This window comes from Vombatus ursinus, unplaced genomic scaffold (assembly GCF_900497805.2).
Source record: "Vombatus ursinus unplaced genomic scaffold, bare-nosed wombat genome assembly UNPS02015255.1, whole genome shotgun sequence".
NCBI lineage: Eukaryota > Metazoa > Chordata > Mammalia > Diprotodontia > Vombatidae > Vombatus > Vombatus ursinus.
Genome location: NW_020955033.1, coordinates 29,211,855 through 29,236,960, shown reverse-complemented (window position 1 = coordinate 29,236,960; position 25,106 = coordinate 29,211,855). Strand labels below are relative to the sequence as shown.

The 25,106-nt window shown below is 36.7% G+C and overlaps 1 protein-coding gene across 3 annotated transcripts in view; it reads right to left on the bottom strand.

The window, feature by feature from the left end:
- The window catches only part of LOC114031846 (kinetochore protein NDC80 homolog), a 46,617-nt gene that overhangs the window by 19,634 nt on the left and 1,877 nt on the right, over positions 1 to 25,106 (bottom strand). For 2 of the 3 annotated variants that reach the window (XM_027847010.1, XM_027847009.1), the window contains 9 exons: positions 24,156 to 24,265; positions 19,374 to 19,466; positions 14,926 to 15,049; positions 14,653 to 14,825; positions 12,446 to 12,548; positions 8,137 to 8,226; positions 6,231 to 6,324; positions 5,408 to 5,514; positions 4,303 to 4,447 (listed from right to left, as the gene is read on the bottom strand). In XM_027847010.1, coding sequence (XP_027702811.1) covers positions 4,303 to 4,447; positions 5,408 to 5,514; positions 6,231 to 6,324; positions 8,137 to 8,226; positions 12,446 to 12,548; positions 14,653 to 14,825; positions 14,926 to 15,049; positions 19,374 to 19,466; positions 24,156 to 24,256 — 1,030 coding nt within the window. In that variant the 5' untranslated portion in view covers positions 24,257 to 24,265. Of the gene's footprint in view, positions 1 to 4,302; positions 4,448 to 5,407; positions 5,515 to 6,230; positions 6,325 to 8,136; positions 8,227 to 12,445; positions 12,549 to 14,652; positions 14,826 to 14,925; positions 15,050 to 19,373; positions 19,467 to 24,155; positions 24,266 to 25,106 lie in introns of those variants that run through there. The other variant, XM_027847011.1, reaches the window with a different exon arrangement.

The window sequence follows — 25,106 nt, the reverse complement described above, 5'->3', positions numbered from 1 at the left end:
GTGGGGCCAAGTTGAAAATCCTAATCCCTCTTCCACAACATAGGCCTCCAAATATGTGAAGATGGCAACCATCTCCTTCCTAAGTGTTCTTTTTTTTCCCACCCCAAGCTCAAGATTCCTCCTTTCTTGAATGGGTCCTTATACAGTACGATCTTCAAGCCCTTTACAATGTGTCATGGACTCCTTTAGCAGTCCAGTGAAGTCTCTGGATTCCTTCTCAGAATAACGCTTTTAAATGTATAAAATAAAGAGGATTACAAAGGAAACAAATTAGATGATATTAAAGTTTATAGCTGTTAGGTTTATAACTCCTGCTTTAGAAATCCTTTAGTTTATCAATTTCCTTCCCAAAACGTGGCACCTAGAACAGACTACAACATTATGTGTGATCTGACTAGAGACAGGGTAAAAAGAACTTTCTCCTCTCTCAACTGAATTCTCCACCTTCCCTTCTAAATTTACCCCTCTTCCCAATCACCCAGGCTTGAGACTTCAGTCATTTTGACTCTTCTCTACCCTTCAGCCCTTATATCCAGTCACTTGCCAAGGTTAGTCAATGTTACCTATAAACATCTTGTGTTTGTTCCCTTCTTTACACCCCACCCCCACCCCCACAGCAACACCACCACTACCACCACTCTAGTCAAGGTATCTGTCTGTCTCTTTTTTCCCCCCACAGTCTGGTTCCAACCTATATTTCTAGTTGTATTTCATATATCAATACCCTCCATAAATTCTATGTTTCAATCAAATTGAACTATCAGGTGGCACAATGGATAGAGCAGTGGGCCTGCAGTCAGGAAGACATGAGTTCAAATCTGACATCAGATATTCTCCTTGACACGAGAGCTCTGGAATTTGGCTATACTAATCCTGGGAGTTTTCATTTAGGGATATTTCAGGAGATGATTGGTGGATTCTTTCAATTTCTACTTTACCCTATGGTTTTAGGATATCAGGGTAGTTTTCCTTGATAATTTCTTGAAATATGATGTATAGGCTCTTCTTTTGATCATGGTTTTCAGGTAGTCCAATAATTCTTAAATTATCTCTCCTTGTTCTATTTCCTAGGTCAGTTGTTTTTCCAGTGAAATAGTTCACATTTTCTTCTATTTTGTCATTCTTTTGATTTTGTTCAATTGTTTCTTGATGTCTCACGGAGTCATTAGCTTTTCACTTGACCAATTATATATATATGTATATTTTTTCGCTTTTTGGTGAGGCAATTGGAAGTGATTTGCCCAGGGTCACACAGCTATTATGTGTCAAGTGTCTGAGGCTGGATTTGAACTCAGGTCCTCCTGACTCCAAGGCCAGAGCTCTATCCACTGTGCCACCTCGCTGCCCCTCCCAATTCTAATTTTCAAGGAATTATTTTCTTCATTGAGCTTTTGTACCTCCTTTTCCATTTGGCTAATTCTAATTTTCAAGGAGTTTTTTTTTTTTTTTGGTGAGGCAATTGGGGTTGACTTGCCCAGGGTCACACAGCTACTAAGTGTCAAGTGTCTGAGGTTGGATTTGAACTCAGGTCCTCCTGACTCCAAGGCTGGGGCTTTATCCACTGTGCCATCTAGCTGTCCTAAGGAGTTCTTTTTTTCATTTAATTTTTGTACATCTTTTTTTTTTGGCTTTTTAAAGGAGTTTTTCCTCTTAAGTGAATTTTTATGTCTCTTTTACCATTTGGCCTATTTTGATTTTTAAGGTGTTATTTTCTTTAGTAATTTTTTTGTACTTCTTTTACCAAGCTGTTGACTCTTCTGGCATCACTCTCATTTTATTCCCTCATTTTTTCCTCTACCTCTTTCATTTGGGCTTTTAAATATTTTTTGAGTTCTTCTAGGAGTTCTTTGTGGTCCTGAGACGAATTCACATTTTTCTTTGAGGCTTAGCATGTAGCTCCTTTCATTTTGTTGTCCTCTGAGTTTGTGTTTTGAGCTTCCCTGTCACCATAATAACTTTCTATGGTCAAGATCTTATTTTGTTGTTTGCTCATTTTTCTTGCTTATTTTTTGACTTTTGACTTTATATATATGTAAGTTGGGTTCTGCTCCTGGGGTGGAGAGGGCACTGATGAAAGCTTCAGGTTTTTTTGCTGCTGTTTTCAGAGCTAGTTCTGGGGTTTTATAAGTTTTCAGTTCTTCCAAAGTAGTATGATCTAAGGAGAGGTGTGTTTACTATTCTCCTGGCCTGTGCAATGGTCTGTGAGCAACCATAAATACTCTTTTCGGCCCTGTAACTGTGACCTGGGTCCCTGTTCCCCTGTGGCTGCCAGCTCTAGGATGCTAGCACTATTCTTCACCCTGGGACTACGACCTGGAACCACACATGGGAAATGCCACAGAGTCCCACACCCAGTGCCAGAAAAGGGTCTTTTTGAACAGTTCTCTGACCCCCTCACCATCTGTGGGCTGAGAGCTCTGGAAGCTGCTGCTATGGATTCAGTAGCCCCAAAGCTTGCCTATGGGGCACGGCCTGTGCTGGACTGCGCTCCACTCTCACCCCAGTGAGACACTCTAAATTGTCTTGGGCTGGAAATTGTTTCACCCTGTCCTTGTGTTGGTTTTGCCACTCCAGAATTCATTTTGAGATATTTTATCAAGTCAATTCCCTAACACTGACATGTATGACCTAAAACTGCTAACAGTATACCATGATGTTGGCCTCCATGTATTCTGAGTAAAAATCAAACACTGAACCTCATATTTATAGCAGAGAAGAACCAACAAGATATTAAATAAGTTGGGTTCTATACTAATTTAAAGAAATCATTTATTGGTATAGCACTTTATGTATAAATTACATGTCTCATCACTTAGTAACGTTGGCTGTATCTTGATTCCTGCTGTGAAATACAAAACATTTTTATTTATTCTTTGTCACTGATAGCCTTGAGTAAGTATTTCTGGGAAGTATTTAAAATGATGAAATATTTTTTTAAAAAACCTTGAAGACAGAGCTATAGAATTAAAATACTATTGATGTTGTTTAGTTGTTTTCAGTTATATCCAATTCTTTGGGACTCCTTTTGGGTTTTTCTTGGCAAAGATATTGGAGTGGTTTGCTATTTTCTTCTCCAGCTCATTTTTATAGATGAGAGAACTCAAGGCAAACAGGTTAAGTGACTTGCTGAGGGTCACAGTGTCTGAGGCTGCATTTGAACTCAGGTATTCCTGCCTCTAGGCCTGGCAACCTATCCACTGCACCACCCAGCTGCCCTCAATTAAAATATGAGTGGATCTCAAAACATAGACTACTTCAGTAGCGCAAATGACCCTCAAAGTCTATCTAAGCTACATGGCTCCTCTCTGCAAATAAATGCTCACCAAAATAATAGGAAGAATGGTATTATTTTTGAGATACCAATAAGGGATATGATTAAAATATGCATGCCAAAAAAGTATAGATATTTTTACAATAAGCTTCATACTGACTTAAGAAAACAAAATTACCAAGTGAGCTAGTATGTCATATCAAGAGTGATTAGCAGCTTTTCAGATTCAGTGAATAACAAATACTCCAGAGAGGTCATTCTTATATGCATAAATACCATTCCAGTCATTTCTTCTTCTTCTTCTTCTTTTTTTTTTTTTGTGAGGTCACTGGGGTTAAGTGACTTGCCCAGAGTCACACAGCTAGTGTTACGTGTCAGAGGCCAGATTTGAACTCCCTCCTGACTCCAGGGCTGGTGCTCTATCCGCTGCGCCACCTAGCTGCCCTTCTAGCCATTTCTTAAAAGGAACAGTCTATCCTTAACCCACTACAAAGGGGCCTAAAAGAACACAGCTGGAAAGTAAGAATCAGCAACAATGGAGTGACAGCCCAGCATGGCTTTTTGTTCCTCAACCCTCAGCAAGTATTTGTACCCTTTGGCTTCTCTCCTCTGCCTTACTTCTGGAACTGAAGGAGCAGGAGATAAGTATGTTGTCTCTGCATCTCACTTTCCACTTCCTTTCCAGTCTGCTGCCTGTGACAACAGGACAAGAATAAGAATACACACTTTCAGGCACCAGGATACAGGTGTCCACCCACCTGCCAAGGGCCATTACAAGTGCTGTTCTTTGTCTTGTTCTGCCCTGTGCTCAGGGACCTGAAATGGTTGGGAAGCAGTGGTAGCAGAACCTGAAACACCAGTTACTGCAGTATAAGAGAGGTGGATAGTCAGCAGGAAATCAGCCAGATAGAAGGAAAAATATGTTGGCCAAAAGAAAGCTACATTCCTGGACTGGAGTCTTGTCACTGAAAGAGTGAATACTTGAGTATTCACTAATTTGGTTACCTGTGGCGTCTAATTTGTGACCTTACCTCCAGCAGGAGCTTCTTCATTGAGACCACTTAATTTCTGGTCAAGAATGACGGAATGAGACTCCAAATTGTTCATATATGCCTGGTACTTCTGAACATCTGCTTTTAAAGATGCCTTCACTTTTCTTAGAGATATCAGACGATTCTTTAGGAAAAAAGAATATTAAATGTGTGAACAGAAGAGAGTTTATCTTAGTCCAAAATGATTTCAAATACGAATACTCAAAAGCACTGATTTTTGTCGGGGTAGAGGACCCCAGTGTGGGAACTTCAATCACTAAGGCAGATCACAACTTATTTAAGACTCAGGAGATGCCTACTAGAGCCTACTACCTGAGGCACAAAGAAAAGGAAGATGAATTCAACTTGGGTCTTCCTGTCTCTATATCCAACAGTATATATTATGCCAATATCAAAGTAATCATGCTTAAATCTATTGCTAGAAATAAGCAAATGTTGTGATGTTATAGAGTTATTTAGGAGAAGGATTTCTTAATAAGTAAATAATAAGATGAGGAACTTAAAAGTCAGGGAGAAATCATTTGAAAGTACTAATTTCCTTGGCACTTGAGAACTATATTATTTTTGTGAAGTCCATAGCCTAATTTTAACCTGAAAAATGTCTTGACTAGAAAGTTAAATACACACATTACAACTATCTAGATTAAGGTATCAAATTGTAATTATGTAATGCTTTTAATTTATATAAAGTATCCAGTATACAAAGTGTGATATTAAACAAAAAATAAATTCTTTTATTACTTCTTTTCCCAACAACCATCAAGGACCTCCAAACTGAGACGTGAGACTTATTTTTGGCCTTATGTAAATGTACATGAATCTTGCATCAGGTGACAGATCTCACTAGTTTAAGCTACATCACACAAGGGATAAACAGATTCCAGAGAAAATGAAACAACTTGCTTCACAAGAGGTTCAACCTTATGGTAATGAAAACTTTACAAATAAAATTTCTTATAAACACATCTCTTTATGAAAAAGACAAAGCACCAAATCAGGTGAAAAGGAATTGAGAGACTAAAAGAGTTTTTTGGCTCAAATTCCCAAGTGTACAATCTCACTAGAGACAGACATGTTTACCAACCGGTTCATTTTCTTTCTCTCGTTCCAGCCTTGCAATTTCTTCAGTTAGTCTTTTGTTTTCTGAAGCTAAAGATTCCAGCTTGGCATCATCTATATTAAATAAGTCCTCTGAAAGGAAATAAAGCCCCCCAAATGTAGTTAATATGAACCATTATTTATTCAAAAATCATTATTACATTTCGTATTAAATTGTCCTTATAGTATATCTACTAGGACATTAACTGCTCCCTACTCCCCATCCTTTCAGTAAATACTTTTCAAAATGATCTAGCTTGCTTTCTTCCCCACGTGAAGCAGTTGGCATAACCAGCCCAATGGCCAGGAAAGTATCTCTCCCAAGAGCAAGTCACTGTGAAATGGTTTCATCATTTTTCAAGAGTTTACCTGCTTGCTGAAGGAAACTTCTGGCATTCAGATTTATATTTGCCCTCTACATAAACTGGTTTTTCAACATAAGTAATGATAGCAAGTAAAAGAAAGTCACCGAACCTTTATAATAAACATTGTGGACTGAGTTTTATGGGAGTAAAAACAGACTTTTATGGGAGAAAAACAGACTAAGTCAGGGAACTTATGTTTTTATTTGCCAGAGAATATGTGAAAGACTTTGGGCAACTTACTTAATTATAACTCAGGGCATGAGGATACCATCTGTCCCCCAAGGGAAAGCATGAAGATCAATGGATAAGGTACTTTTAAAAAGTGAAATCTCTACACAAATAAGATGTATTATGATGGTATATTTATAATTTAAAAAGTTTTATTATTTCAGTATTTAGTACAAGGCAGCAAAATTTAACATATTAGAAATGAAGAATACTTACTTAGCTTTGAGTGTAACTCTGTATCTAAATCTTCAAAAGAATCAGCACCAGTCATGAAATTTTCATAGCATTTTACGGTATAGTCCAAAAACAACTGGAAAAGAGGGAAGTAGATTTTTTTAAGTCACAATTTCTTAGCTAGCTATTTTACTATTTTCCTTTGTGAAAAAAGTATCAATTTAAATTAATAAAATAAAATAGCAAATACACTAATTGGAACTTAAGAATACATAAAGAAAATTCATGTATTTCATCCATTTTATAGATTTACTCATACTTATGTGCTTTGATTTCTTAGTATAAAACGATACCAAAAGCAAGAATATGTTCCTTTGATTTAGTCCTTGGAATAATGGTCAAAGAAATGGAAGGTCATTAAGAAGTATGAAATGCTGAAGGGTAATTGTGTTAAAATGGACACACAGGGCAGGTAGGCCATGAGAAGGGAGGGGAAGAAGCATTTGCTAAGCACCTACTATGTGCTAGGTACTGGGCTAAGAGCAGCATACTTTGATCACCATCTCTCTTCAGACTTGATAGGGTTAGCCCAGGACTTGGAATGTAAGAGCCCTGGGAATACTGATATTAAAGAAGAGGCATTAACATTTGCTTTGCTAGGGGGCAGCAAAGTAGCGCGGTGGATGGAGCACTGGCTGAAGTCAGAAGGACCTGAGTTCAAATCTGTCTTCACACACTTGACACTTACTAGCTGTGTGACCCTGGGCAAGTCACTTAACTCCACTACTTAACCCAAAAAACCCCCCCAAAATATTTGCTTTGCTACTGAATCCTAAGGGGCATGGGACTTTTCCATCTGACTTGTACATAAAATTTTCCATGTGTTTCCCTTATTAGAATGTGAGCTGCTAAAAGCAGGGGCTATCTACTTTTCTTTTTGTATCCTCAGTGTTTAGCACAGTATTTTGCACACAGTTAATTGCTGCATTCATTCATTGAGTTTAGTATGGATTCAAAAGCAGGAAGTCTGAGCTCTTTAGGACAAGTCAGTGATATCTTGCAGGAATCAATACTAGATTAAGTATTTTTTTTTAAGGCAATTGGGGTTAAATGACTTGCCCAGGGTCATAACGCTAGTAAGTGCCGCCTAGCTGCCCTGATTAAGTATCTTTTTAACATGCTATTGGAACACATGCTTTATCTTTTATACGCAAAACTAAGGAAACTCTTTTGTTTTGTTTTTTGGATCCATAGTAATGGTGAGTTAAACTGTGCTATACTCCCCTGGTGACCATTGCCATATAAGATGCCCAGTTAGAATTAGAAATAGATACAGAACAATACTTCCCTTTAATTAAGGTAACTAGTGAGCCTGGCCTCATTACAGCTATATTGTGACCATTAAAGTAGATTCACTGAATTTGATGTGCAAAATGTAGGAAACAGTCTGTTATGATAGTGTTGATTAGGGCCACATTAAAATAGCAAAGCTAGTACTGGGTCTTGTCACTTTAAAATATGTAAAGATAATAAAAATATTTTCTAGTACCTAAACCATCATGTAAGCTTTTTGTGGTATATGGGAAAGAACAATGGAACAAGAGCCATGAGACTCTTTGAGTCTTGAATTTGAGCAAATCTGTGGAACATTACTTAACTTTGTGGCCATGTTTGGTAAGTTGTTTAACTATTTTGAGTTTAGGTTCTTATTTAATAATAACAAAACCTAACATTTATGTAGCATGCACTACGTGCCAGGCACTGTGTTAGATTCTTTAATTACATCTTTTTTTTTTAGTTTAATTACATCTTAATTTAATGTACATACATCAGAACTTCAGAAAGAACACAAATCCCATATTTACATTAATTTTTATGTGATGACACATTCAGTTCATTAACATCATGCCAACTCAAAAATAAAAAAAATTCTGTGAGGTTAGGGTACCTTATTATGCATTATTCCATCTTCACTCTCTCCTCCCCAGGGTTGTCCATCGTCAAATGAAGGTGAACTTTGTTTGCAGGCAAAAATGAGCTAAATAGCACATGGTAAAATATTTAGCTGCTCTCAAACACATTCCCTACTAACTGATGTATCTCTTTAAATTTTTTTCTGAAACAAAGTATCATATCTAAAAATACATTTATTCTAACATCGCTCTTTTCAGAGTACACTATGAGAAGAGGACTAAATTCATAACCCTGGCTTTATTTGCAATATTTTAATTAGTTACACATAATTATAAGAATTACTATCTTAACAAGGAATCCAGTGTAATTAAAGAAATATTACTAACAAGGGATAATTCACTAAATACCATGATTAACAAACAGAAACTCCCAGGTATGGAAAGATTCCTTAAAACATAATGTATATTTGCAACTTTCACTGAATAATTGTTTATTACTCATGCATCAAAGCACAATTAAAAATTTTAGCTTACTATCTCCTTCCCAACATTTTAGGAAATAACAACCAGCTAATGACCTAAAGGTGGCTAGTATTTGCAAATTTTTCATGTTCTTAACAACATAATTAAATAGAAGAGAATATATTCCCATATTTCTTCTCATTTACTTTTAGTGCCCCAAGTGATTAGCATTTTGTAGGAAATCCTTTTGAACTTTGTTTTAAAAAGTTAAGTTTTACCTGATACCTGTCTAGGATAGGTATCAGTGCATATTAATATTTTATGTTGATAACAGAATTTTCTCCTACATTATCAAACTTGAACATCTTTAAGCAATAAATGGAATGTATTAACACTAATGGAAGTCAAAAGCAATTGAAAGGATAACATAGTTCTAGGAAAATATTAATCATAGTAGCTTCTGGATTATAATCTGGATCTCTTGATTCAGTACAATCTTTTATCTACAAGATAACTTTCTTAATTTAAGATTTTTATTAAGCTACCAAGCATTTCTTTTCCATCCCTTTTTCTTTATTTTTAAAATTTTTTTATTAATTAATTAATTTTGATTTATCAATCATCACTTCCATAAGCTTTTGAGTTTTAAATTTTTCTCCCTCTCCCTCCCCAAGACGGCATGCAATCTGATATAGGGTATACATATACATTCCTACTAAACCTATTTTCACAGTATCCATCTCCTTGTTTAATTCATCATTTTTATCATGTCTCCTAATTATAGGTGTTCCCCAAGACTCTGTCTTAGGTTTCTGTTCTTCTCTGTTTATATTTTCTCTCTTGGGGCAGCTAGAAGGTGTGATGGATAGAGCACAGGGGCTAGAGTAAGTAGACCTGAGTTAAAATATGGTGTCAGACACTCACTAGCTGTGTGACCCTGGGGAAGTCACTTAACCTCTGTTTGTCTGTTTTCTCATCTATAAAATGGGGATAATAATAGCAGCTAACTTCTAGAGTTGTGAGCATCAAATAAGATAATAATTGTAAAGCACTTAGCACAGTCCCTGGTACGTAGTTAGTGATGTATAAATGTTAGCTGTTATTATTACTGGTGACCTAATTAGCTCCCATGGGCTAATTTTCATCTCTATGCTGATGACTCACAGATCTATATATCTAGCCTCAGTCTCTTCGAAGCTTCAATCACCACTGGACAGTTCAAACTGGATGTCCCAGAGATATCTCAAATTTAACAAGTCTAAAATGAGGCATTATCCACCCCCCAAACTCACTCCTCTTCCAAAATTTCCTGTTTCTGTTGAAGGTACCACCATTCTTCTAGTCTCCCAAATTCATAAATTTAGCATTATTTGCAACTCCTTTGCTCCTTCATTTCATATATCCAATGAACTGCCAAATCTGTTTCTACCTCTATAACGTTGCTCACACTTGACCCCTTCTTACATGGCTACCACCTTAGTTCAGGCCCTTCCCACCTCTTGTCTAGACTATTTCAATGGCCTCCTAACTGGTCTTCCTGTAATTTTCATTAAGGGCAGATCTGAAGATGTGACTCTGTTAATCAACTAAGTTCCTAGGGTGACTCTAGGATAAAATATACAGTTCTTTGGTCAGCTTTCAGAGCACTACAGAAACTGGCCCTAACTCATCTTTCTATTTTCATTGTACATTACTCCTCTTCCTCTGTGATCCTGACAAACTGGCCTTCTTTCTTTTCCTCGTACAGGACACTGTCTTTCCTTTGTTTTATTTATCTTACTTGTGTACTTAGCATGTAGCAGAGTGCCTGGCACAGAGAGGGTGCTTTGTAAGTACGTGGTTGATCATGTTGTAATGTTAACTTTATAATTTAGATAATTGATAACACTTGATAATTTAGGCAAAGTCAGTAATCTAGAACTCTTTTTGAAATTATAACTCTAAAATCAGAACCTGAGCCACTTCTCCAAATAATTTTTTCAATGATAATATATTTTAATGCAATGCTATATTTCTGTACAAAGTAGTGGGACTGAGCTTACAAAAATTTTGTTTAGGGGCAGCCAGGTGGCAGTGGATAGAGCACCGGGTCTGAAGTCAGGAGGACCTCAGTTCAAATCCGGCCTCAGACCAAACACTTGACACTTACTAGCTGTGTGACCCTAAAAATTGAAAAAAAAAAAAGTTTAAAAAAAAATTTTCTTTAGATGGATGACCTTGTCACTTGACTCAAGATACAATTTAATCGAACTATCTAGTTGAGAACTAAAAACCAGATTGAATTACAATATAAAAATCTTGACAACTTTTGGAGATATTAATCAGTTTGATAACATAATATATATAATTTTGAGTGGAAAATTACAGCAAATTTTCATTTAGGGCTTATAACTGTAACTTATTTTTATCCTTGGACATTTCATTTTCAGGGCACTAATTGTGGTCCTCCACTGAGGTCCTACTTCATAATAGCCAGGGATGGGATAGGGCAGAGGCGGGGAGGGTGGGAGGTGGGAAAGGGGAAACACTCAAGGCTTCCAGCCTATGAACAGACTCTGTATGTTCCCTGAGGATCAGAATTTGTGGTTAGTAACCACAAATAAGGTAAGGTTTGCAAAGCACTTCACATGCTATTTCATTAAATCTCCACAACAACCCTGTGAAGTACGTGGTAATATCATATCTATTTTACACATGAAGAAACTGAGGCTGAGAGAAGTTTTGATTTGCCTATGGTCACAGAGCTAGGTGAGACAGGATATGAACTTAGGTCTTTTGAAGACTCCAAGTCCAGCTCCTTGTCCACTCTGTTGCCTAGCTGCTGAAGTGCTAAGAGATTAATCGCCATAAGACTGGCCACCAGAAGACGATTTTTTCAGGAAATCATGAAACACAGAGAGATTGAGATATGGATCTATATAAGGAGTTCCCTCTGAATGAAACGACATGTCTATTAAAGTACTGATGTAAAGGAATTTCTTTTCCTCCCTAACATAAAGTTTATGTCACAATAACTCAGAAAAATTTAGTTAAGTATAACCTTTTAAACATGAAAATGAGAGAAATAGCAAGTTTTAAAAATATTTTGATGTTTAAAAAACTTATATTTTCCTTTTTTTTTTTTTTTTTTACAATTTTACAAAACTATTTACTATTAAAATAAATTACTCATTTGTGTAACTTCAAATTATGGTACCTATACATCTAGGTGGAAAATATTAGTTACTGTTACAGTAAAATAATTCACTTCTCGTAGATAAAGTTTAAATTATGTTTTTTGACAAGAGAATTTTGGAATAGAAGACTTTATAGGAAAAAAAATTAGTCATCTCAACTAAATGAGATGTGCCTTTTCTATTTAGTTTTAATTTACTTTTTTGGGGGCCTAAGCAGTGGGGTTAAGTGACTTGCCCAGGGTCACACAGCTAGGAAGTGTCAAGTGTCTGAGGTCAGATTTGAACTCAGGTCCTCCTGACTCCAGGGCTGTTACTTTATCCACTTTACCACCTAGCTGCCCCTTAATTCACTTTTAAATGAAAGACTTTTTTATTTTAATTTGGAATGAAAATTTTGTGATGCCCCTTGAGGTAATTAAAAATACTTCATGCTGAGGCATTGTGAAACTACAGTTGTGAATTTCTGCTTTACTTATTTATTTTTAGGCAATTGGGGTTAAGTGACTTGCCCAGGGTCACACAGCTAGTAAGAGTCAAGGATTTGGTCCGAGGCCAGATTTGAACTCAGGTCCTCCTGACTTCAGGACCGGTGCTCTATCCACTGCGCCACCTAGCTGCCCCTGCTTTATTTATTTTGGGGTGCAAAACATCCCTATATTTTTAAAAGCAAATGTTTTAATCTTACTTTATTCAAATCAGACAATACCTTAACACAGTCTATAAGCCAGTTCAAACCTGCCACAACATGAGGCCATGTGTGAGGTGCTCCCACTGTATACATGGAGCTTTTTGGTAAAGTAAACGGATACCTATAAAAGCAACAATAATATAGTTAATATATTAAACATAAGAGTGGATAAAATAAGCATCTCATAAAAAAATCAATTAATGAACAAGTATTTGTTAAGTGCCTACTATGTGCTAGGTACTGAGGATATAAACATAAAGAATTAACAATCTTTACTTACAAGTAGCTTGCTTTCTCATAGGTGAGACAAGGTTGCATGAAAATATATACAGTATAAAAATACAATAAATAAAATATAAATATATACAAAGTAGTTAAACACAAGAGAGTTTTAGAGGGAAGGTGCTAGCAGTTGTGGGTTTTAGGAAAAGCTTCATATAAAAGATTGTGTTTGAACTGTGTCAAAAAGGAAGAGAGGAATCTATGAGGTGGAGGTAGACGAGGAGTGTTTTAGAAATGGGGGCTGGGCAGTGCAGAGGCACAGAGAGAAAAGATATATGTTAGGAACAGAGAGATTGCCATTTTAGCTTAATCATAAAACGCTGTATAATGTATAGGGGCAAGGTTGCATATGGTAAGTTATACAGAGGATTTTATTTATTTTTTTTTATTTTGGAGGCAATAGGGGTTAAGTGACTTGCCCAGGGTCACACAGCTAGCTAGAAAGTGTTAGAGGTCAAATTTGAACTCAGGTCCTCCTGACTCCAGGGCTGGTGCTCTATCCACTGTACCATCTAGCTGCCCTCTACAGAGGATTTTATATTTAGATTTGGATGAGTGAAGAAATAACATAGTAAGAACTTCACTTAAGGAAAACCACTCTGGTAGAAGTGTGTATGATGGCCTAGACAGGTGAGAAAATTAAGAAAGGGAGATTAAGGGGCAGCTAGGTGGCGCAGTTGATAGAGCACTGGCCCTAAAGTCAGGAGGACCTGAGTTCAGATTGGACCTCAGACCAAACACTTGACACTTACTTGCTGTGTGACCCTGGGCAAGTCACTTAACCCCAACTGCCTTAAAAAAAAAAATTCTAAAAAAAGAAAGGGAGATTAATTTGAGAGGCCATCGCGATAGTTTAGGCAAGAGGAGATGAGGGCTTCAACTAAGGTGGTACCTGTGTGAGTAGAGAGAAGTCAAATGTGAGAGATGTAGAAACAAAATCTGGCAACTTATTGTTTCGGTATATGAGGTGAGGGAGACTGAGATTTGAGGAGATGAATCCCAAAAATGGGTGACAAGAAGATCAGGAGTATCATAATAAGCTCTGCTTTGGACATGGAGAGTTTAAGATGTCTCTGGTACATCCAGTTTGAAATGTTAATTAGTAATTTGGCAGTGAGCCCATGGGGAGAGGAGTTACAGAATCACTGGGATAAAGGTGGGAGGAGGTGGGTTCAGTACACTAGAACTACCATAATTTGGACTGAATGACTAATCAGCCACAAGCTTCCTTGTTTCTCGAATTAATTATTTGTTCTTTACTCAAATCCTCTTTATTGTCAAAAACTAATTTGAATAGATTAGCAGAGCAGAGTAAATACTATACCAATATATACAATGTAGTTTTAGGTAGAGGATGCTAGTAGCTTGTGGGTATTAGGAAAAGCTTCATGAGGAGGATTTTGTTTGAGTTGTATCAGAAAGGAAGAGAGGAACTTTATAAGGTGGAGGTTAAGAGGGGAGAAGAATCTTGGCAAATTATGGAAGCATCATGGTCAGCTCTGCAACCTCCTTTTGACCAAAAAATTATAATAGTATGGCATTATACTGCCCAAAACCATGAGGGTAAGCTGAATACAAGATAATTGTTGTAATTTCATCAATGTAAGGGACTCCCAGTACGAGAACTCTCTCTGCTGAGATAGTTATGTTTTTATTCCAGTTGCCCTGGATATGGAGAGATTAAACAATTTGCCCATGGTTATAAAGATCCAGGATGTTAACCGTAGTCTCAGATAAAAGCCCCCTCCCATCTACTACGCCTCATTCATAATTTACTTTGGTAAAAATTTTCTTTTCAACATTCCCATAGACTAACTATGTAATGATGTTTTGCAGCCCGATTTATTTTCATATTCTTAAGCTTTTATACTCTTTGGGTGCAAACGTATGCTCTATTTCTCACTCTTATATTTTTAGGCCCATGAAAAATTTAACATACAAACCCGAGATCTTTCAAGATTCTTGGAATCTCCTCTTCAAACTTACTATCAGGAAGCTCATAAGAAGGCGATAAGAAGTCAAAAATAAAAGTGAAGATCTTTAGGAAGTCTTTAACAGATGGACTTTGTAGAGATTTCATGTTTACACTGAAGGCATAGCCATTTTCTGTAAGAAACTATAAGAATTATTATTATTTTTTAATAGGATCAACTATTTGCTGACTGAAAATCTCCTAAGCTAACAGCTGGAACTTAAAACATCAATTGGCGGAATACCTCACAGAGTTGTCGAATATACTGTTGAATGAATGCTTTGTCATTAAGTGGTCTAGGGTCTTTGATTTTTTCAACACCTCCAAATATACCAAGCAGACTGTTCCGGGATCCAGGTCCACTAGTTCTGGAAATAAATAAAAGTAGTGAAAATAGTCTTTTCTTTTCCTCTACATGTATACTACCTTAGCCAAATCTAGATTATTAGAAGTTTACTTTGACCTTTAAAACTATTTCAAAAAGGAAAAAGTACAATTTTACTTTATTCTTTAGAAAAGGAATGGGAAGAGAGGTGTTTTCTTATATTTATAATTTCACAGCACTGTTTCAATTCCTTGGTGGTAGTTATTTTTTGTTTGTGCTGTTGCAGCCATAATACCGATTGTTTTCTTGGTTCTGCTAACTTCATTTTGCAGCAGTTAGTATGAGACCTGCCATGCTTTCCCATACTCACCATGCTCATTGATTATAATGGGATATTACTGTGCTGTAGGAAATGATATAGCAAAATCGCTTTAGCCATTTCCAAACAATAGATATCTACTTTGTTTCCAGTTCTCTGCTACCACAAAAAGTGCTACTATAAATATTTTGTTGTCTGTAGAGCCTTTCTTTTTTGTCAATGACCACTTAGCAGTAGAATAGCTAAGTCCAAGTATATGAACATTTTAGTCACTTTATTTTTAAAATTCCAAATTCATTATTAAAGAATGGTTGGACTAATTCACAACCCCACCAACAATGTACATACATACATACATACACACATACATACAAATGTATGTTAATCTGTCCACAACCTTCCATATTGACTATTTTCCTGTTTTGTAATTTTTGCCAATTTACTGAGTATGAGGTGAAACTTGAGGGTTGTTTTGATATGCTTTTCTCTTATTTTTATTGACTTGGAGTATTCTTTCACAGGGTTAATAGTCTGCTTTTATTTTTAGAATTACTTGTTTACATTCTTCAACTACTCTATTGGAGAATGATTTTTGGTTCTATATATCTTGGATATCAAACCCTCATGAGATATTTTGACAAAAAGATTTTTTTCCCCAGTCAACTACTTCCCTTCTTATCCTAGATCCTTTCTGTTTGTACACAAGTTTTTAAATTTAATTTAAACAAAATGATCTCTTTTATCTTTTGTAATTGCTCACATTTTGTTTATTTTCTGCATAAAACTCCACGACAGTTTTTTTTCTCAAATCAAAAGAGTTGGGTTGGCACTAAAATTATTATATTACTCCTCTTAAATCCTTTTTCCCCCTCCTAATCTCTGAAAATGTTTGTTTTTTTGACGAAGCATTTTGCAGTAGAATGGCTGAAGATTACTTTTTAGCCATTCTAGCAAACTCTACTTTCTTAATTGGCCAGAGATTTTAAAAAGAAGACAAACTCCCTATTGTTGAACCTCTTAAATATAATATTAGCTAACATTTTTATGGTGTTTTATGGTTTACAAAACACTTTACTCATATTGTATCTAATTTTATTTTTCTAACAATCCTGTACGGTAGGTACTATTATGATCCTCATTTTTAAATATGAAGAAACTGAGGCTGAGAAAGGTTAAGTGACTTTCAGTAAGCATCTATGATGGGATTTGAACTTGGGTTTCCTGACTTTAAATCAAATGTCATTATGACCATCATAATTATTACTATTATCATTATTAATAATAGCTAGAGTTTATATAGCACTTTAAGGTTTGCAAAGCATGTTACAAATATTATCTCTTTTTATTCTCACAACAACCCTGAGAGTTAGATGCTATTATTATCCATATTTTACAGATGAGGAAACTGAGACAGTCAAAAACTGAGACTCTCCATAACTTTGAACTGGCTGCCCACAATGGCCAACGAACTCCCTCCTTACCTCTGTTTCCAAGGACTCATAGTTTATTTCAAGACTCAGCTCAGGCGCCACATCCTATACAAAGTCTTTTCTGATACACCCTTCTCCCCCTTCCTCCAGCTGTGAGTGCCATCTCAATTCTGAAATTGCCTAATATTTACTTATCTTTGTTGATGTTGGTTCACCCTTGGACTGCTTTGTTTTTGACTTTGTATCCCTAGCACTTAGCTCAGTGCTTTACAGTCACTTAACAAATGTCTGTTGAATTGTTTTTTGAAGCTAATTTTTAGTTGAAAGTAATTTTATCCCTCATTTTCACTTGCTGCCACCTACCTTTCAGATATTATAGAATCAAAGTGTTTTAGAATTTTGGAAGGACCTTAGAAAGATGCAGTTTAGCATCCAGATTTTACTGATGTGGAAATTGAGAGGTTAATGACTTATCTAAAGTTATATTATGAGTAATAAAACTTGAACTAGAACCCAGATCTTATTCAGTCTGTCGTTATTTTCACTACAGTATAAATTCCCTTTTGTGCTCTTTCCTCTATTTGATCTCTTCTAAGTATCAATGAATATTCAAGTTTTTTTCTGTGTGCTACAAATAATACATTTCTTTCAGTAATATATACCAATACTTTAAATGAATTAATAAGCCAGTAATTTAAATTCTCAATTCCCAAAGAACTAAAAAATGAATTAGCTCTCTAGAAAACCAATAACAGATCTCTCTTATCTAGGATCCAATTCAAAAATTTCATGGAAGGCAAAACGTATTTCTTATTTCAAATAATTTTTTGAAACATACGATCACCCCCTCACAATAAAAAAAAAAAATTAAATGTCCTTTTATGAAAAACCATTATAACTTTGTTTAGACGCTACTATCTTTCATGCACTTACTGACATACTAGATAGGCAGCTAGGTAGTATAATAGATAAAGTGCTCAATGTGCAGCCTGAAAAGCCTTGGTTCAAATTCTGCTTTAGATACTTACCATCTATGTTTCTCTGGGCAAATCACTTAATTAATTAGTCACTTAATTATTAAATTAAGTAATTTAATCTCTTAGCCTCAGTTTCCTTATCTGTAAAATGGAATAATATCACCCTCTTCAGGGTTGTTTTGAGTTAGTATATGTTAAAGGGTTTTGCAAACCTTAAAGAGCTATACAAATGTTAGCTATTAACTACGGTCTCTGATCATTCTCTCTATTTTGGTCATTTTCAATTTCTCCTTATCCACTGCCTCTACCTTTGCTTTGTATAAATATGCTCAAGTATCATCTATCAAGAAAACAAAAACCAAAACTTTGCGACCTTACCACACTTTTAAGCTGTTCTCTACCTTTCCTCATTTCTGCAGCCAAAAGGCTGTTGACACTCATTTCCTTATTTCTTCACTTTCTACTCTTTAGCTCTTTGAAATCAAGTTTCTATTGTCTTCAAGTTTACCAGCAATCTCTTTTAATGATAAATCTAATGGCTTTTTCTTAGTTCCAATACTCTTAGAGACTTCAGCATTTCTGGCTTGCCAACCCCTATCCTGAATACTCTTATCTTTTCCCCGTATTTTTCATGATGCTATTCTCTTGGTTCTCTTCTTATCTGTTAAGAGTTTCTCCCAAGTTTCTGTTTTAGGGCCTCTTTTGCTTCTACACTCTCTTGGTGATTTCATTAGCTACCATGGTTTTAATTACTCTCTACATAGACAACCGGTAAAGCTGTATATCCAGTTTTAATTTCTCTCCTGAACTCCAGCCCTGTGTTACTGCTTGCTGATATCTCTGTCTGCATGTTGTGCAGGTTATCTCAAACCCAACATGTCCAAAGCATAACTAATTATATATTCCCCGCATCCCATTTCTCCTCCTTCTTTTTGGTTCTGTTGATGGGTATCACCCACCATCTTTCTAGTTACCCAAAGTTGCAACCTTGGACTTTTCCTTCTCTCAACATTCATGTCTAATGTGCCATTTATTGTAGATTCTACCTTTTCAATACCTCTCACCTCTACCCCTCTTTACTTACACAAGTTTCTTCCCTAGTTTAGGAATATATCATTTCAGTCCTAGACTGGCACAACAGCTTAATGCTATTTAGGCTCCCTGCTTTCAGTCTCTCTCCTTTCTTTTTCTTTTTGGTAGGCAACGGGTTAAGTGACTTGCCCAGGGTCACACAGCTAGTAAATGTCAAGTGTCTGAGGCCATTTTTGAACTCAGGTCCTCCTGACTCCAGGGCCAGTGCTCTATCCACTGTGGCACCTAGCTGCCCCATATCTCTCTCCTTTCTAACCCAAATTCTACATAGCTGTCACATTAATATTCCTAAATTGCAGGTCACTCTCATAGTCAACTTTCATGATCTCTGAACTGCCTTTTCAGTTTGAGATTTAAAGGCCTCCATAGTCTCGCTGCAATCCACCTTTTTAGACTTATACTGTAGGTTCCAGCTTAACTGTCTACAGAGGCTGTGTCTTATACTGCTTTTGGATCCTCAAAACCACAATACAGTGCCTGGCATGTGGAACATATTCAATAAATATTTTTTTGCTGGATTGTAAAGAAAAAAGCCAATATTAATATCACCTTTTACCAAAGAAGCTGATTTTCCTTTCAGAAGTGGATGTGCCAGGTGTAAGTCTACTTGTATTTAACTTCCCAAAGGTTGGTCTTTCTTTCCTTTAAGAAAAAAGAAATTATAACTCTATAAAACAAAATTCTCTAGAAATAAATGCAATTTCACTATTTATTATGATGCAACTGTTTTTACTTAAGAACACACAACAGACTGTCAAAAAGAAATTACATTAGCCACTTTTTCATTTCTGATATAATTTCAAGTTTTGTCTTTTGGAGGAACCTGTATTAGTTTTAAAATGACCAAAGTTTTGTTAAGAAGTTTTTTGCAACAGCAAACTCTAAAATAGCCAGAAGTATAGAAATTCTAAATGGGGAAAACAGAAAGTAAAACTTAAGACTGAATTAAAACAATCAATAACAAGTGAAGCTTAGTGTGAAGTACCATTTATCCTTAAGTGTTTGTATATAAAATACTTGTGAAAAGAAAGAATTTGGAGAAGGATTTTAAGTTTATACACACATATATATGCGTGTGCGTGTGTGTGTGTATGTAAACACATATATGTGAGTGTGTTTAATCAATATTTCTATTGCTTAGATCAGTGCTATTTTAGAGGTAGCTAAGTGGTGCAGTACATAAGAACTAGGCCTGGAGTCAGGAAGACAAGAGTTCAAATCTGGCCTCCGACACTCACTAGCCATGTGACCCTAGGGCAAGTCACTTAACTTCTGTTTGCCTCAGTTCCCTCAAATGTAAAATGAGGATAACAGCACCTATCCTGCAGGGTTGTTGTGAGGATCAAATGAAATACTTTTTGTCAAGGGCTTAGTATAGTGCCTAGCACATAGTAGGGGCTATACAAATTTTTATTCCCTTCCCCTTTCCTATTCTAATGCTGCATGGAAGCCATAGTGGATTCTTGAAGGCTCTGCAAACTTCGGTAAATTAGAAAAGCTTGAATACAGCCAAGAGACACACTGTGCTGTTGTTGTTGTTTGCCCTTTGTTCTTGAAGACGGACCATGACATTAGGGAGGTGATGCTATAACTTGCAAGTGAATTGGATTTAAATGAGGGAGAGCTGTGCAAGGTCACCAGACTCACTTTCTTCTCTAGAGCCCTCTGGGTCTAGTGAAAAGACATAGATCAGGGTGACTGGAGATGGCCCCTGATATACAGTGCTAGTGCTTTGAGAGATAGCCTAGCTAAGTTTGAAAAAAAACCTCATACCAGAATTTTGGCCTCCTGGTGAGTTTACAGCAATTTTTGCAGTTATGGCAACTTGTGAAGACTACTGTGGAAAACTATGATGAAAGGAACACCTATACTTATGAAACTATGGATCCTTAAAGGATTGAAGCTGAATAAGCTGAAAAAGCATTTTATACTAAATCATATATTCAGACAGCACTTTACAGTTATAATTGGACAATGGAAGTATTATCCTCATTTTTCTTTTTTCATCCTGAACGTAATGATATCTCCATTTCTCCTCTCACCCACCTCTCCTCCTCCTCCACAGTTTCTGCCTAATTTCCTTCTGAATTTGATGTTTTTTCCACACCAGATTTTGTGTTTGTTCAATACTCTTTTGCACAATTTAGGTGAAAGCAAGGTTTATATTAGGGTACAGGGAAGGGAATAAACATTTACATAGAGGCTATATGTGCCAGGCACTGTGCTAAACACTACAAATATGATCTCATTTGATCCTCACAACAGCCCTGGGATATAAGGGCTCTTTTTAACCCCCACTTTACAGTTGAGGAAAATGAGGCAAACTGAGGTTAAATAACTTGCCCTGGGTCACATAGCTGTTAAGTGTCTGAGGCTGGATTTGAACTCAGGTCTTCTAGACTACAGGTTCAGTACTCTGTCCACTGAGCCACCTAGCTGCCTGTTATACCCACTTCCTCCACTGTCTTCTTTCATACACCCGAATTATATGAAATAGCAAGTTCCATCTCCTGAGTGTATTTCCTATTCCTCTTATTTTATTTAAGATCACCCAAACTGAATAAAACCACAAGGCCCCTTGTTTTATCGAACACTCTGACCCTTGAAGACATCAGGATTTTGAGGGGACACTTGTCCCTTTCCTGCATATTAGAACGTGAATGCTTCAACATATAGTCCTTTCCAACTGATCCAATTATTTGCCTTTCTAGTTTTCTCTTGGCTCTTGTATTTGCATTTTAAATATTCTATTTAACTCTTGGCTTTTTAAAAATCAGGAATGCTTCAAGTTCTGTATTTCAAGGTTCACCCAATTCCTCCTTTGCCCCCCTAGTCTTGCAGAATAAGTTATTTTTGGCTGTAAGACTGTATCTTTTGCCTTTTGGAATACTTTATTTCAAGCTCTCCTGTCCTTTAAAATGGTAGCTGCCAAGTAGTATATGAACCTGACCATAGTTCCTTGGTATTTCAAAGCTGTCTGCAGACAATATTTTTCTTTAACTTGGAAGTTTTGGATTTTGATTATGGTTCCCATGATATTCCCGAAGTTTTTTTCCAGCATGAATTCTATTTTCATTTTGCCTTCCGATTTTAATAGCTCTGAGCAAATTGTTTTTTTTTTTTTTATATGAGGCAAATGGGGTTAAGTGACTTGCCCAGAGTCACACAGCCAGTGAGTGTTATGTGTCTAAGGCCGGATTTGAACTCAGGTCCTCCTGATTTGGGGGCCAGTGCTCTAGCCACTTCACCACCTAGCTGCCCCTCTGAGCAATTTTCTTTTATGATTTGTTAGAATATGATATCGAACATTTTTTTCTGATACATCTGATTATTCTTAGATTGCTACTCCTTGACTGGTTTTCTAGATCAGTTGTTTTTGATCAGAGATACCTTACACTTTCTTCTATTTTTTGTCTTTTGATTTCAATAATTCTTACTTTTTAACTGAATCACGTATTTTATTTATTTATCCATTCCTTTATTTATTTTAGCTCATTCTCAGGGAGTCTTTTACTCGGGTAAGAATTTGTGCCTCCTCTACTAAACTGTTTCTTCTCCTTCTAATTCTATCTTCTAGAGCAGAGGTGTCAAACCTGCAAGCCAACGAAGAGGCCTTCAGGAAACCAGATTAAAAAGTAACTGGGAAATGTTTAGCAAAATAAAAATGTAACAGAACACAGATGTTAATAAGTGATTTTCTAAGTCAATATGCAGCCACAGAAATCTGTTTCTATTTGAGTTTGACACCACCACTCTAGAGCTCTCATTTCATTTATAAGATTATAAGGTCCTTTTTTATCTTCTTTCATCTCTTCTAGGAATTCTAATAGACCTTAGGGGCAAACTATCTGTAGCTCTGCCAATCAGTACTATGCAGTGACTGCCTTGTAGGCTTGTGTCTTAGACATCTGTTTACTCATATTTCAAGTTTTGTTGCTATCTCCCTCCCTCCCCCACCCCAAGTGAGGGATTTTGTCAGGGCTAGGCTGCAACTGGCTCCATGCTAGGATGCAACGTAGGCTCTGTTTAGCTTTGATTCATATAGTCTGAGGTTCTGTCAGTGGCTCAACCCTCCAAAGGGACCTGCTTTGCATAAAGTACTGGTGGGTCCCAGGTTTACAATATCCTTTGGATACAGAGCACTATATCCGGAGCACTAAGCTCTTTGAGTTTGTCAGGGTTGGTTTTGTTCTGGAGCTGAAAACTTTTAGAATGCACACGAACCCCTGCCTTTTTCCTAGGAGTTTTGCTAGCTATTTTATTTACCACCCCTCCCCACACCCCTTCCCCACTAGAGTGCTCCTGTCTTCTGGCTAGGCATGCTTGATTGTCCTGGGGTCAACCAGGCCCAAGGGACCAAAGGGGACACTCAGAAGCCTCAGAAGAGGATCCCAGGCAAAATAAGTGGAATGAGGCAAGAGCAGCACTAAGAGGATTCCTTGAGGCTGTGGGAATTGGGATATTTAAATAACTTACTCTGCAAGACTTTCCTAGTGCTGTGCTTGCCTCATTCTAGTTCTTTTGTCTGGGTTCTCCTTCTTAGGCTTCTTCATGTCCTCTTTTGTGAACTGTGGTTGGATGACTATTTCTAATCATTATTTCGTTTGGCATACTTTTGTACTTTCTGTGGTACTTATATGGAAACTGGGCTGATCTGCTACCTTTTACTCTACCATGTTGACCAAAGTCCCCTGTCATTCCTATTTTAAAGATGAAGAAATAAATAAGTAAGTAAATTACTGAAGGTTACCCAGGTAGTAAGCGGTTGAGATAAATTCCATGGTGAATGACTATTAGAACTATTGTCATTGCTTTTCATCCTGGTCTGATTGTCAAATATGTTGATATGAAAAGTGTGCTAAATGAAAGCATGCCAATTTATTGCAGACCATATGAAAAAGGTTATCTAATAATTGAATGTAATATTGTCACAAGCCAAGTTTTCTAACTCCGGTGATCATATTTTTATAGAAAAGCAATAAAGAATGGTGTGATAAATAACTGAGATACTACTAACCAAGCTTGCAGAGTGGACTACTAATCAAAATTCAAGACATCCTCACTCACCTGGTGGCAGCTTTAGGAATTACAGGCATAACACTTAGGAGGACATAGGTAGTTTTTCTATGACAGCAAATTCCAGGTCTACCTTATAATAATCTAAGTGACATGGTACATAATTTTCTGATAAATTGCATCTTAGCAGGCCTTCTAATCCTGTGTCCCTGCCACTCATCACAATATAATCTTCACTTTCAGAATCTTCCAACTGTACAGATTTCTTTTCCTCCAACACTAACACAGACAAGGATCAATGTCAGTAATACTTACGTTTGTGGGGTATAAAGGCCTTGTTTATTGAAGTCCTGTGATCTCAAGGCCTGCAAAGACTGGCGGCCAGCAGCACCAGTGGAAACAGAACTGCGCTTCATCCCTGTGAGCTGAGTAAATGAAATTAATGTTATTGGGGCAAGGGGGCAAAGTAATAAGTATGGAAGCAATTACTAACCTTCTTAAAAAAAATAGAAAGGTCACTGCTTCTGTCAATGAGACTTTTATTTACCTAGACTCTCATGCATAAAACCTCCATCTAATTTTTCTTTCCTACTTCCCTTTATCAAGGACTCTTTTAAGATATTAAGCGCTGTTCGTTCGACTTCTGTAATGTCTCACCCTTGATCCCTCAGTGCTACCACTTTAGTTCTGGTGCTTATTGTTCTGGATTTGAGTTACTGCAACAACCTTCTAACTGCTGATAAGCGTGTCCCACTTCAATCTGTTCCCGATACTGCTGACTTTTTGCCTTCTTTAGGAAGAGATTTCAGATGCTTTTTTGGTCTAAATTCCTTAGCCAGGCATTCAAAGCTCTTTCCAGTATGGCACCTTTAGTCATACTATGTTTCCCCACATACTCTATGTCAACAGTTCTTTACCTAGGGTCTACAGATCCTCAAAGGCTGTGCCACCTAGCTACCCCAATTATCAGCTTCATAAGAAACACCATGTCCCTAGAATTGTGCTGAGCGGTGAGGATGATACAAAGATGGATAAGGCAAAATCCTGCCTTTGAAGAATAACATTAACTGACAGCTATATAGCACTTGAAAATTTACAGAGTTTACACACATTATTTCATTGGCTCCTTGCTTAGTACAGTCTAGTAGGAATTAAGAAACCTACTGTAACAGTTAAAATTAAGATAGACTGAGGCACAAACTTCCAAGCATAATCAATTTATTAATAAAGCACAAATTTACCAATAAATAGGATCTCAGCTTCCTG